General features: G+C 38.5%; 1 protein-coding gene across 1 annotated transcript in view; it reads right to left on the bottom strand.

Moving 5' to 3' along the window:
- The window catches only part of pmepa1 (prostate transmembrane protein, androgen induced 1), a 28,546-nt gene extending 13,616 nt beyond the window's left edge, over positions 1–14,930 (bottom strand). Inside the window, exon 1 of the mRNA XM_067458683.1 lies at positions 14,536–14,930. Within this exon, the coding sequence (XP_067314784.1) occupies positions 14,536–14,641 (106 nt within the window). The 5' untranslated portion in view covers positions 14,642–14,930. The remainder of the gene's footprint in view (positions 1–14,535) is intronic.

The following is a 14,930-nucleotide window of genomic DNA, read 5'->3' on the forward strand; positions in this document are numbered from 1 at the left end:
ACATACACACACACACACACCGAAGAGACGCGAGACACGACATAACAAATGAATAATGAAGTCAAATGTGTGTGTGACAGGGGTTTCTGTATTCCCACACACCCCATCTGCTATTCCTGACTCCAGACACCCAAAGCCTGTGTCTGTGTGTGTGTGTGTGTGTGTGTGTGTGTGTGTGTGTGTGTGTGTGTGTGTGTGTGTGTCTCGCTGACAACAAAAGAGCCGAATGCCACGCGAATTTAACATCATCAGGAACACACAAACGCTCCATTCACAAGCTCAGGATTCGAATCAATTATTAATCAATATGGATTGATTTGGATATCCAGACTAACTTTAGAGAGCAGTGGCGCCGGGTTTGGTGGCGCAGGAGAAAAATTCATCATAAAGTTCATTTAATCATAAAATTACCATTGTTTTATTAAAGGGACACTCCACTTTTTCTGAATAGGCTTGAGTTGAGTTTTAGCGTTTTTGAATCCATTCAGCCGATCTCTGGCGGCAGCACTTGTAGCATAGCTTAGCATACATCATTGAATCGTATTAGACCGTTAGCATCGCGCTCAAAAATGAGGACCAAAGACTTTCAATTTTTTCCTGACTCTTCTATAGTCACAATCGTGTACTAAGACCAAAGGAAAATGAAAAGTTGATTTTTTTTCAACCGATATGACTAGGAACTATTTTCTCATTCCTGATTATTATTACGCAGGACTGAGAAAATAGTTCCTAGTCATATCGGCCGAAAAAAAATCAACTTTTCATTTTCCTTTGGTCTTAGTAAACGATTGTGACTATAGAAGAGTCAGGAAAATATTGAAAGTCTTTGGTCCTCATTTTTGAGCGCGATGCTAACGGTCTAATCCGATTCAATGATGTATGCTAAGCTATGCTAAAAGTGCTGCCGCCAGAGATCGGCAGAGTTTAATAAGTGCAGTTACTAATAATATAACGTTGTTGTTTTGTCTTTGTGACTTCCTACTTTTTTCCATATATTAAAGAGTGGAACACTGCAAAAAATGCTTTTCTTAGTATTTTTGTCTTGTTTCTAGTCCAAAGTTTCTTAAAACAAGAAGTATTTACTAGACAAGAAAAAATACTTCTTGTTTTGGGGAAAATAACTCTAAATAAAGATAGTTTTTGCTTAAAATAAGATAAATAATCTGCCAATGGGGTGAGAAAAATAATCTTAATTCAAACAGAAAACAAGATTATTTTGCTTAGATTATTTTGACTAGAAACAAGACAAAAATACTGAGTAAGAAGAGCATGTTTTGCAGTGAAATGTCTAGTAAGCCCATCAGTGCTCCTCTGCTGCCATCTACTGGCTATAGTGAGCATTTAATGTCTTTTTCAAATAAAGTGCTTGTTTGCTTTTACTTTTACAAATCATCACATTAAAAATAAAATTGAAAATGGATAATATTTAGAGTTTATAAGTGCTGGAAAAACTGTGAAGCTTGGATTTCACTCTGAAAAGGTTGAACCCTGAGTAGTGTTGTCAAAAATATCGATATTTCGATATATATCGATACTGGAATATCTGAAACGATACGATTCTCAGTTTTTACAGTATCGATATCAGCTGCGCTCTCCTCTCTGACCGTCAGCGAGTTGACACACACACACCGGCATATTCTCCCTCAGCCCGGTTAACCTCTGAGCACGGCGAAGCGGGCGAAAGCGCGTTCTGCTGGACTTTTTCCTCATGACAGTGTGTTAGTGTTAGTGTGTGATCGGTCTGAATTTCGCGCGGGATTGCACATAAATTAATTCTACTAATCCCCGCAGATTTCGTGCTCCACATCTGAAGCGCACACACATAGCCTACCGTAATAAAGCCGCCTCTGACATGATACAAGTGCAAACATTTGCTTCCTTTTCCAGCATATTATTGGTCAAATACACTCAAAGAATTATCAGCGCACATCTGGAAGAGTATTAACGTAAACACAGTCGCAAACAGTTCAGGAAGAACGAGTAACAGGAGCAGTGTTTAGGTCGCATGCGTCTGTTAGTCTTAAAGGGGCCGCAGTCATTTGCTATTCAAACTACAAAAAGACAAACGATCAATCTGCTCTCTTATTTTTTTACGGTCTATGCTCTTGACTGATCAACTTGTGTAACTTTAATAGTTTCATCTGTACGCTATTGAATTTTTTTACAAAGAACATTATCCAATGTTGTTTTAAATGTAATTACTATGCATTTTTTAAATTCAGTTTCTTATCTGAATGTTAGACTTACCTGAAAAAATAAAGCAGTCTGTTTAATTTGTATCTTCTATTCTATTGCATTTATTTGTGCTATTGTTTGTAATCTGTTTATTTGTTCTTATTTTATTACTGTTTACTCGTCTTTTTAAATTCAATTTACCATTCGAAATCAAGCTTTCTTGTGCTGTGTGTAAGCTATTGCAACACAATTACCCCATTGTAAAAAATACATTGAGATAGCAAAAATTTGTGAGATAATTTTAATAGTAATTGATCAATTGATCAATAATTGTTCAAATCAAAACGATGCCCAACCCTAAGGAACATGCTGGCCACATGAATTTTTAGTAAAAAATAACAATGAATAATAAGTTCTGTTGTCATATTAAGCATCTTATTTTTTTATTTTTTTATTTATTTTACTGTGGTATCGATTTAGTATCGATATATCGATATTTTAGTCTGATATCGTATCGAAGTCATAATTTTGGTATCGTGACAACACTAACCCTGAGATGAATATTTGACATTTGACCATTTCTTTTACAATCCCATGTGGAGTCACTACAGTAAATCATTTTAAATCAAACTGACTAAATTGAAAAGCTGAGACTTTGTTTCATATCTAAAGTATCAAAGCACAAAGCTGGCAGGAGCTACAAATAGCGCTAAGTGAAGTTGTTCAACTGAAAACAGCATCTAAAAGATCGATTCTTGGGTTTTAAGAATCACTATCGCTTCATCAAAATAAGAAATTGTTAATTATCAATATTTTTAACCCAGCCCTAATCAGTGGACACAAGACCTGGGGTTTGAATCACACACACACACACACACACACACACGACTCTCCAGATTAAACAAAATGAAGTATAACGTCATATTTCCAGGAAAAGCGGCTCCAGACGTCCTGAGGCTGGATTTCTCCAGGCTTTAGTTCTCCAATCAGCTTGACTTTGAGTGTAAATCCGTGTTTGGTACACCAGTGCTTTCAAACTGCTGAATAGCCAAAACATAGACACATGGCTCATAAACGGGTGAACAGATCTCAGACCAGCTTTACCTTCACCTGGAGCGCTGCCAAACCGGTTAATTATTAACTCACACACTCAGACAGGAGCTGTTAATGGACACTAAAATAGCCGGCTCTCCGTGATGTGTGTGTGTCTGCACTGATAACAGATCACACCAGAAACACAGATACAGACTGATATATAAAGATATATAATAAAGAGTGTGGTGGGATAGTGTACAGAAGCACCGGTCAATAAAATGTTTTTTTGTTTTATTTTGGCCGATCTCTATTCAGTAGCATTTTCTATTCCTCTTACCTTCGTGCAAAGTAGTGTTTATAAGCGCAGCTGCTTTGTGTGCCCAAAGAAACACTGCTCCTCCATAAGCCCCACCTACTGTCAGAGAGTAGATGGATGCACCATTATGATGGATGGATGCACTTTTATAATGGATGGATGCATTTTTATGATGGATGGATGCACTATTGTGATGGCTGCACTATTGTGATGGATGGATGGATGGATGGATGGATGGATGGATGGATGGATGGATGGATGGATGGATGGATGGATGGATGGGTGGATGGATGAATGGATGGATGCAATATTATGATGGATGGATGCATTTTTATGAGGGATGCACTATTATGATGGATGGATGCACATTTATGATGGATGGATGCACTATTATGATGGATGGATGGATGCACTATTATGATGGATAGATGCACTATTATGAAGGATGGATGGATGCACTATTATGATGGATGGATGGATGCACATTTATGATGGATGGATGCACATTTATGATGGATGGATGCACTATTATGATGGATGGATGGATGCACATTTATGATGGATGGATGCACTATTATGATGGATGGATGGATGCACATTTATGATGGATGGATGCACTATTATGATGGATAGATACACTATTATGATGGATGGATGCACATTTATGATGGATGGATGCACTATTATGATGGATAGATACACTATTATGATGGATGGATGCACTTTTATGATGGATGGATGCACTATTATGATGGATAGATGCACTATTATGATGGATGGATGCACTTTTATGATGTATAGATGCACATTTATGATGGATGGATGCACTTTTATGACGGACGGATGCACTATTATGATGGATAGATGCACTATTATGACGGACGGATGCACTATTATGATGTATAGATGCACATTTATGATGGATGGATGCACTTTTATGATGGATGGATGCACTATTATGATGTATAGATGCACTATTATGATGGATGGATGGATGGATGCACTATTATGATGGATGGATGCACTTTTATGATGTATAGATGCACATTTATGATGGATGGATGCACTTTTATGATGATAGATGCACATTTATGATGGATAGATGCACTATTATGATGGATGGATGCACATTTATGATGGATAGATGCACATTTATGATGGATGGATGCACTTTTATGATGGATGGATGGATGGATGGATGCACTATTATGATGGATGGATGCACTATTATGATGGATGGGTGGATGGATGGATGCACTATTATGATGGATGGGTGGATGGATGGATGCACTATTATGATGGATAGATGCACATTTATGATGGATAGATGCACATTTATGATGGATGGATGCACTTTTATGATGGATGGATGGATGGATGGATGCACTATTATGATGGATGGATGCACTATTATGATGGATGGGTGGATGGATGGATGCACTATTATGATGGATGGGTGGATGGATGGATGCACTATTATGATGGATGGGTGGATGGATGGATGCACTATTATGATGGATGGGTGGATGGATGGATGCACTATTATGATGGATGGATGGATGGATGGATGGATGGATGCACTATTATGATGGATGGGTGGATGGATGGATGCACTATTATGATGGATAGATGTGTTTTTATGATGATGCACTTTTATGACGGATGGATTTCAAAACAAAGATTCGAACCGTTATGAATCAGTGAATCAATTCATGATTCGGATCTCCAAAGTGACGTGATTTCAGCAGTTTGACTCACGATCCGAATCATGAATCGATTCGCTGATTCATAACGGTTCTGAGCCATCGGATTTAAATGATTGTAGAGCCGCTGTAGTGAGATGGGCTTTGTAACGACGTCTTTAGTGCCTTTATGGGTCTTGAGAGAGGAAATGACATTGGTGTCAATGAAGGCCTTTCTGAGCCATCGGATTTCAACACTAATATCTTCATCTGTGTGTGAAGATGAGCGGAGGACTGACGGCTGGCCAACCACAGGAGGAATTAATCACACAATTTACATTTCTGGCTGAACTAACGCTTTAACATAAACTGATATAGAATGAAATTAAACTAGAATTGAAACCGAATGTAATGGTGAAATCCTGGCCAGCCCAGTGAGGAGGATGAGAGTTAGTGAGTGTTTCGGTCTACAGGTCACAACACGCAGAAGACGAGTTTCACCGAGAAAAAGCCCTGCTATTACACCAAGATCATCAAAACATCCACCGTACAGACTCACTTCAGCCCAAATCACTGCTCAGCCACACATTACTCACCCATGTGCGTCTCTCCAAACCTGATATTACCGTTTCACACATTTATGAAGATTTTACGCAGCTCTTTCACATTCCATTAGTGTGACACGTCTGACAAGCTCTAAAAGAACAAAAACTTTACAAAAGCAGCAGATAAACACACAATAACTATAACCATAAAGTAGTCATAATAATCATTTACACCACAATTATAACGATAGCGACACAACAGGAACACTGGAATTAATCTCAGAGCGAACATTCAGCAAATGTTATCCCAGCAAACAAAAAAATGCTCTAAGAACGTCACTAATATTATTTAAAAAAAATTCTGATGTTCTCCGATCATTCAAAGGGTCCAGTTTTTTAAAATGTTTTATTAATATGCGAACGTTAAATAATCATTCCATTGTATCATTCTCCTAACATTATGGAAGTGTTACTCTAGAGTGTTCTCTGAGCGTTACTCTAGAGTGCTCTCTGAGCGTTACTCTAGAGTGCTCTCTGAGCGTTACTCTAGAGTGTTCTCTGAGCGTTACTCTAGAGTGTTCTCTGAGCGTTACTCTAGAGTGTTCTCTGAGCGTTACTCTAGAGTGTTCTCTGAGCGTTACTCTAGAGTGCTCTCTGAGCGTTACTCTAGAGTGCTCTCTGAGCGTTACTCTAGAGTGTTCTCTGAGCGTTACTCTAGTGTTCTCTGAGCGTTACTCTAGAGTGTTCTCTGAGCGTTACTCTAGAGTGTTCTCTGAGCATTACTCTAGAGTGTTCTCTGAGCGTTACTCTAGAGTGTCCTCTGAGCGTTACTCTAGAGTGTTCTCTGAGCGTTACTCTAGAGTGCTCTCTGAGCGTTACTCTAGAGGGTTCTCTGAGCGTTACTCTAGAGTGCTCTCTGAGCGTTACTCTAGAGTGCTCTCTGAGCGTTACTCTAGAGTGTTCTCTGAGCGTTACTCTAGAGTGCTCTCTGAGCGTTACTCTAGAGTGCTCTCTGAGCGTTACTCTAGAGTGCTCTCTGAGCGTTACTCTAGAGTGTTCTCTGAGCGTTACTCTAGAGTGTTCTCTGAGCGTTACTCTAGAGTGTTCTCTGAGCGTTACACTGGAGTGTTCTCTGAGCGTTACTCTAGAGTGTTCTCTGAGCGTTACTCTAGAGTGTTCTCTGAGCGTTACTCTAGAGCGTTACTCTAGAGCGTTACTCTAGAACGTTCTCCGATCTCTAGAGTGTTCTCCGGGCGTTACTCTAGTGTGTTTTTCGGGCGTTACTCTAGTGTGTTCTCCGGGCGTTACTCTAGAGTGTTCTCCGGGCGTTACTCTAGAGTGTTCTCCGGGCGTTACTCTAGAGTGTTCTCCGGGCGTTACTCTAGAGTGTTCTCCGGGCGTTACTCTAGAGTGTTCTCCGAGCGTTACTCTAGAGTGTTCTCCGAGCGTTACTCTAGAGTGTTCTCCGAGCGTTACTCTAGAGTGTTTTCCGAGCGTTACTCTAGAGTGTTCTCCGAGCGTTACTCTAGAGTGTTCTCCGAGCGTTACTCTAGAGTGTTCTCCGAGCGTTACTCTAGAGTGTTCTCCGAGCGTTACTCTAGTGTGTTCTCTGAGCGTTACTCTAGTGTGTTCTCTGAGCGTTACTCTAGTGTTCTCTGAGCGTTACTCTAGTGTTCTCCGATCGTTACTTTTGAACGTTGGCACCTCATAAGTTTGGAGTGATGTGATGGCGAGTAAACGACACAACTCTCCCTCTAAGCACACACTGTTCAGCTCTTCTTTAGCCGTAGGTTGAACCGCTCCACTCAAACAAGGCCAGTGTCCTGGAGCGCAGCTGTTTCCTGTTCCTGTGCTGAGAAGAGCAGAACTCACACTTCCTCTCTTTAACCTGACCACCCAGAAGTGTTTGTATCAGAAAGTTCTGCCTCGGCCTCAGAGACAGCGAACGCTTTACGGGATCATTAGGAACAGAGTGAGAGTCACAGGAACACACACATCCGTCAGACACAGAATTGTGTGATATAAAGTCACGATTGCGTGATATAGTCACAATTCTGAAATATAAACTCACAATTGTGATATAAAGTCACAATTCTGAAATATAAACTCACAATTGCGTGATATAAAGTCACAATTCTGAGATATAAACTCACAATTGTGTGATATAAAGTCACAATTCTGAGATATAAACTCACAATTGTGTGATATAAAGTCACGATTCTGAGATATAAACTCACAATTGCGTGATATAAAGTCACGATTCTGAGATATAAACTCACAATTGCGTGATATAAAGTCACAATTCTGAGATATAAACTCACAATTGTGTGATATAAAGTCACAATTCTGAGATATAAACTCACAATTGTGTGATATAAAGTCACAATTCTGAGATATAAACTCACAATTGTGTGATATAAAGTCACAATTCTGAGATATAAACTCACAATTGTGTGATATAAAGTCACAATTCTGAGATATAAACTCACAATTGTGTGATATAAAGTCACGATTCTGAGATATAAACTCACAATTGTGTGATATAAAGTCACGATTCTGAGATATAAACTCACAATTGCGTGATATAAAGTCACGATTCTGAGATATAAACTCACAATTGCGTGATATAAAGTCACGATTCTGAGATATAAACTCACAATTGCGTGATATAGTCACAATTCTGAAATATAAACTCACAATTGCGTGATATAGTCACAATTCTGAGATATAAACTCACAATTGTGTGATATAAAGTCACGATTCTGAGATATAAACTCACAATTGCGTGATATAGTCACAATTCTGAGATATAAACTCACAATTGCGTGATATAAAGTCACAATTCTGAGATATAAACTCACAATTGCGTGATATAGTCACAATTCTGAGATATAAACTCACAATTGCGTGATATAAAGTCACAATTCTGAGATATAAACTCACAATTGCGTGATATAGTCACAATTCTGAGATATAAACTCACAATTGCGTGATATAAAGTCACAATTCTGAGATATAAACTCACAATTGCGTGATATAGTCACAATTCTGAAATATAAACTCACAATTGCGTGATATAGTCACAATTCTGAGATATAAACTCACAATTGTGTGATATAAAGTCACGATTCTGAGATATAAACTCACAATTGCGTGATATAGTCACGATTCTGAGATATAAACTCACAATTGCGTGATATAGTCACAATTCTGAGATATAAACTCACAATTGCGTGATATAGTCACAATTCTGAAATATAAACTCACAATTGCGTGATATAGTCACAATTCTGAGATATAAACTCACAATTGTGTGATATAAAGTCACAATTCTGAGATATAAACTCACAATTGCGTGATATAGTCACAATTCTGAAATATAAACTCACAATTGCGTGATATAGTCACAATTCTGAGATATAAACTCACAATTGTGTGATATAAAGTCACAATTCTGAGATATAAACTCACAATTGTGTGATATAAAGTCACGATTCTGAGATATAAACTCACAATTGCGTGATATAAAGTCACGATTCTGAGATATAAACTCACAATTGCGTGATATAAAGTCACAATTCTGAGATATAAACTCACAATTGCGTGATATAAAGTCACGATTCTGAGATATAAACTCACAATTGCGTGATATAAAGTCACAATTCTGAGATATAAACTTGCGTGATATAGTCACAATTCTGATATAAAATCGCAAATGATTGATATAAAGCCAGATTTGTGACTTTATATCACGCAATTATGAAAAAAGTCAGAATTCTAAGATAAAAAGTCGCAATAACATTTTTTTTTTATTTAGTGACGGAAACAGGCTTCCATATCATCATGATATTCGGCTAAGTGCAATTATCAAATCGCAAAGCTGATGCAGTTCCTCTTATAATACAAATCCAAAGAATCTCACTATAATTGACAACCACAGTTTACTTTGGAATGGGAGACAAAGACTTCTGGTTGGTTTCCAGTTCTGCCCACAAGGACGACTTTCCTCTGTCAAACCCGAGAGACAACAAAGGAGAAAAAAGCCTTAATATCCTGTTAGGAGGAAACCCGTCCCATCTTACCCCGGAGGAATGATCTGCTCTCCTTCCACACCAACCACAACATCTTACAGAAGAAGATATAAAGATACCCAATGCCAAAAACTCTCAATCAGAAGAATGTCAGGACTCGACATTAAGCATGTTCATGTTCACTTGTCCGAGGAAAAAATGTGCTTGTCCAAAAAAAAGTTCGATTTTTTTATTTTAGGTGTGTGTGTTGTAGAAAATTTATTCTGAAGCAGTATTCTCACCAGTGTTCAGTCAGCTTTGGCATATTTAAATCTGCATATCTGTGATATTTTCACCTTTTATAAAGGGCATTTCCCCTAATCTTATTAAATATGGGCTATGCTTCAGGTTTCATTTTATATTCTTAAATTTGATCTATACATTAAATTAAAATAAGACACTATAGGGCTGTTACCAATCTAATTACATAATCTACACTGAAAAATTACAACTGCATTAAATAATGTTATGAGATTTGTATTTTTGAATAGACAAATAAGAAATTTTGGAAAGTATGTTTAAACATGAAACTAAACCACCAGTAGGTGGCAGCAGATGAGTCTTAATGAGTGAGTCGATTCATCCAAACGATTCATTCAAACGCTGAATCGTTCAGTAACACACACACACACACACTGTTGCTGTGAGATGTGTTATGGTTCTGTTATGATATATTTTTGCTGCTGAAACGGAACAAAAACAGTCAATATTGACTCTAAAATGTAAGTGATTAATGTTAATTAATGTTCCTTAATTTTCTTAATTCTTAATTTTCAGTGGTGATGGTGTTCAGGAAAACACACTCCAGGTTGTGTGATGTTGTTTAATGGTATATGTTATAAATATATAAACTTCACGTTGAATGTTTAGCTCAGTTTCTCAGTGTCTCGTGTGTTGTGAGTGTCAACAACGCCACCTTCAGGTCATTATATATTACACTATTATCCAATATCCATCGCCACTTGCACTAAACTAATGATCATTCTTGCATTTTGGTGATTCACTAGTTATTTTTTTGTTGGCGTTTTAATCCGCTTGTCCTGTCTTTGTATCGATGTGAACGGACGGTTCAAGCTCATGAACATGCTTAAAGGGTTATTTCAGCGATTAGCATATGGCTTTGTGTCAGTAGAAACCCTGGAGTATATTCAAATGATTGTGCTTTCCCCCCTCATATCCCCCCGAGACAAGAGATTTATGCATTTTATTTCTGGAAAAATTCCTCCTATGATGCAAATTGACGATATTTGCATCATCGGAGGAATGTTTGGCCGAAGGCTAAAGACTCCAGCCAGCAGAGGGAGCCGTTTCCTCATGAGGATGGAGATCACACTCACAGCTCAGCTCAGCTCAGCCTCAGGCGCTCATTTCAACAGAGCTATGGTGAGCAATGGAAGTCTTCTAACTTCTCAAATTAATTTATATGAAAGTTAAGCTTGCAAAGGCATGAACTGAAGCGCTCCAGACTGAGCTCACGTTGTGAATGTATGCCGCGAGTGTAGTCGTGATTACCTCAGCTCTCATCACGAGAGCTCATCAGCTGATTAATCTCCCTCCTGCAGTCAGTCCTCAGTGCTGTGAGACTCGCGAGTAATCAAGCTGGTGGCTGTGGGCGTGGCCTCATAGGGCAGTGAAGCATTCTGGGAATTGTAGTCTTTCATCCCCATGAGACAAAAATACATTTTCTGTCTTTTCTCAGTCAAGAAGACACCAAATTCAAAAGTAATTTCACATTTCTACTGCATTAATGACCCAGTATAGACACAGATTCATCCTCCCAGCACTGAAGTACCCCTTTAATGTCAAGCCTGATTTCTGTGAAACACAGCCAAAAACACCAATTCAGAAACAATTCTGTGGGCCACACTTTATATTAGGTGGCCTTAACTAATCAAAAAGTAAGTACAATGTACTTATTGTGATCGTATTGCATAACACTTTTGCTGATATTAAGAAAAAAGGTAAGAAATGTAAGATGTTCTGTTTTAAGATGTTTGTTATGAGTGTTACAACGAACATTGTTTGTGTTAGTCTATATTTTTACTTTTGATTCATTTTTTGTTATTTTTTCCCTTTTCCATTGTTGCACTTTGAGATTCTTCGGAATGAAAAGTGCGATATATATTAAATCTATTATTATTATATTATTATTATTAGGTTTAGGTGTAAGGGAAGTGTCAAAATGTAATTACATGCAGGTATTTTTTACAGTGTACAATGTAAAATCATGCATGTACACAATAAGTGCATTATATTTGTAAGAGCCAATTTAACATGGCAATAAAGTTTATATTATTTTTGCAGATTTTTTGCCATTAATAACTGAAAGTATTATTATGTAAGGTTCTTTGAGAAGCAGTTCTGATATTTCCTGTGTTTTATATATTTCAGTATTATTTCCTGTTTATAATGTATAATTTTGTTTCCTTTTCTTTAATGGTTTACGCCCACTTCGCGTGCGCAGAAGATTGAGTTTAAGGAAGAAAGAAGGGAGAAACAGTTTTCTTACCGTCTCGTCGATCTTGTCAACTATGGATAAATCTTGTGTTTAACCGTTTAAGGTAATACAAGATAAAGGTTTGACAAGTGTCATAGGATGGAGGAAACAATAGGATTTGTACATTTTTGTATTTGATTATTAAACTCGCACTTGTTTACGGATTTTGACTGACTTTTTGACGAGTAATAAGAACCCATCTTTTCCAGCCACTATAGTACAAGTAAAGTTAAGGACTTTGCATCAACAGTATTAAATTATTAATTAAAATGTTATTACGTAGTAGTTAAGGCCACCTAATGTAAAGTGGGTCCAATCTGTGCTATGAGATCCTCACAGACAAGCAAAATAAAGAACCAGCCGAATCCTTCCCTCGCCACCCACACCAAATCTGACGAGTTTCGGCTTCGCTGGATATTTGCAGGATTACTTTCATTTCCAGAGAACATCAGGTCAGGCGTGACTGAGCGTCTGTCTAGACAAACAGGGCAAAAAAACAGCAGGAACATTACAGAGATAACAAAGACGCCGCATACGGACAGCAAGTTCTGCTTTGGAATTCAAGATGTTTTCCCACGACACAGGAACTGCTTTGTCATTTGCTCAGCTTTTACAGAAGCCGATGTGGAAACTGCAGACAGATTTTGCAAGACGGTTAATCAAAGAGAACTCCGGCTGAACAATACGTTAGTCATTACACATTAAAGGGTTAGTTCACCCAAAAAATGAAATGTGTGTCATTAACTCCTCTCCCTAATGTCGCTCCACACCCGTCAGACCTCCGCTCATCTTCACACACAGTTTAAGATATTTTATATTTAGTCAGAGAACGTATGCAAGTGTATGCACACTATACTGTCCATGTCCAGAAAGGGAATAAAAACATCATCACAGTAGTCCATATGAGACATCAGTGGGTTAATTAGAGTCTCTTGAAGCATCCAAAATACATTTGGGTCCAAAAATAACAAAAACTACGACTTTAGTTTTCATAACCGTTTGAATCTTTATTTGAGGATTGAACACAAACGCGGAAGAGAAGCCAATGCTGAATAAAGTCGTAGTTTTTGTTATTTTTGGACCCAAATGTATTTTGGATGCTTCAAGAGACTCTAATTAACCCACTGATGTCTCATATGGACTACTGTGATGATGTTTTTATTCCCTTTCTGGACATGGACAGTATAGTGTGCATACACTTGCATACGCTCTCGGACTAAATATAAAATATCTTAAACTGTGTGTGAAGATGAACGGAGGTCTTACGGGTGTGGAACGAGTCATTAATGAAAGAAATTTCGTTTTTGGCTGAACTAACCCTTTTAGCATTAGTCAGGCGACTCCCAGCCCATAATATCTCCCAGATTCTGGAGCAGACATAATGTCACGAGAGCAAACCACATCCGCCCGGAATCACCACAGCAATAACCACTGCACGCGTATGAAAATCTGCTCATCATTACATCGTGACACAGTCTGCATATGACTTCCACAACCAATAAAAACACACATAGACATGTTCTTAATCATAAATCATGCATACTCCTCCAGTAGATCATCTGTTCTCTCTGTGAATATATAGTAAAGTGTGATTTATTCCTGTGATCATCATCATCATTACTCCAGTCTTCAGAGTCACATGATCCTTCACTAATCATTCACATAAACACACATTTATGATTATTATCAGCTCATATTTCTGTGGAAACTGATGGATGTTATTTCTCAGGATTCTTTGATGAATAGAAAGTTCAGAAGAACAGCATTTATTAGAGAGAGAATCTTTTGTAATATTTTTGCACTGTTTACTGGAGTGAGAGACTATAAACAATAATAACGTTTCCAAACATTTGACCGGTACTCTGTGTGTGTGTGTGTGTGTGTGTGTTTGTGTGTACATATATATTTATTATGATCATGTTTTTAGTTAAAAAGTAGTCCCTCGCAAAGTAAAGATGTGTGCTCACTGTCACCGGCCCCTTCACACACTAACCGGATCCTTCCGCGACACAAACTAGTCCCCGTCCAAACTTTCTGAGGAGTTTATCCCACTCGTTTACCTTACAACGAGTGAACCACAGAAGCACATACACACACTCGAGGCTTTTAGAGACGCGATTTGGATTCGAATCGAACCGATTTGCTGCGGTTTAATTCGAATCGGTCGGCGGTTTGTGAGGAACGTCAGGAAAAGAAGAGACCGAAAGATACTCACTGATCGCCATACTCTGGAATGAAGTGGATCTTTTGCAGTTACATGTACAGGAGACATTGGTGTGTGTGTCGGTGGTTCCGTTCGTCAGACCCATGAAGCCGAACATTGAGACGATCTCACGGGGATCGCATTCACCGCGCGCCGCCGTCGAATAACGTTAAAAACATTGACGCAGCTTTTCCTCTTCCGTCGGTTTCTGAGGGCTTTCGTCGCGGCTCTCCTTTAGCCGCCTTCCCCCCTCCCCCGTCCCGCTGTCTGGCTTCCGTGCTCCAGTATTCCCGGTGTTATTCCCGGTGTTATTCCCAGACGGTTTGTACTACTTTTCCAGCCGTCTGCGCGCACCTCATTCAAGTCCAAGTTGGCTGGGAATCCGCGGGGGGCGGGGCTATCGCGCA

Source organism: Pseudorasbora parva, chromosome 12, assembly GCF_024679245.1.
Source record: "Pseudorasbora parva isolate DD20220531a chromosome 12, ASM2467924v1, whole genome shotgun sequence".
Lineage (NCBI taxonomy): Eukaryota > Metazoa > Chordata > Actinopteri > Cypriniformes > Gobionidae > Pseudorasbora > Pseudorasbora parva.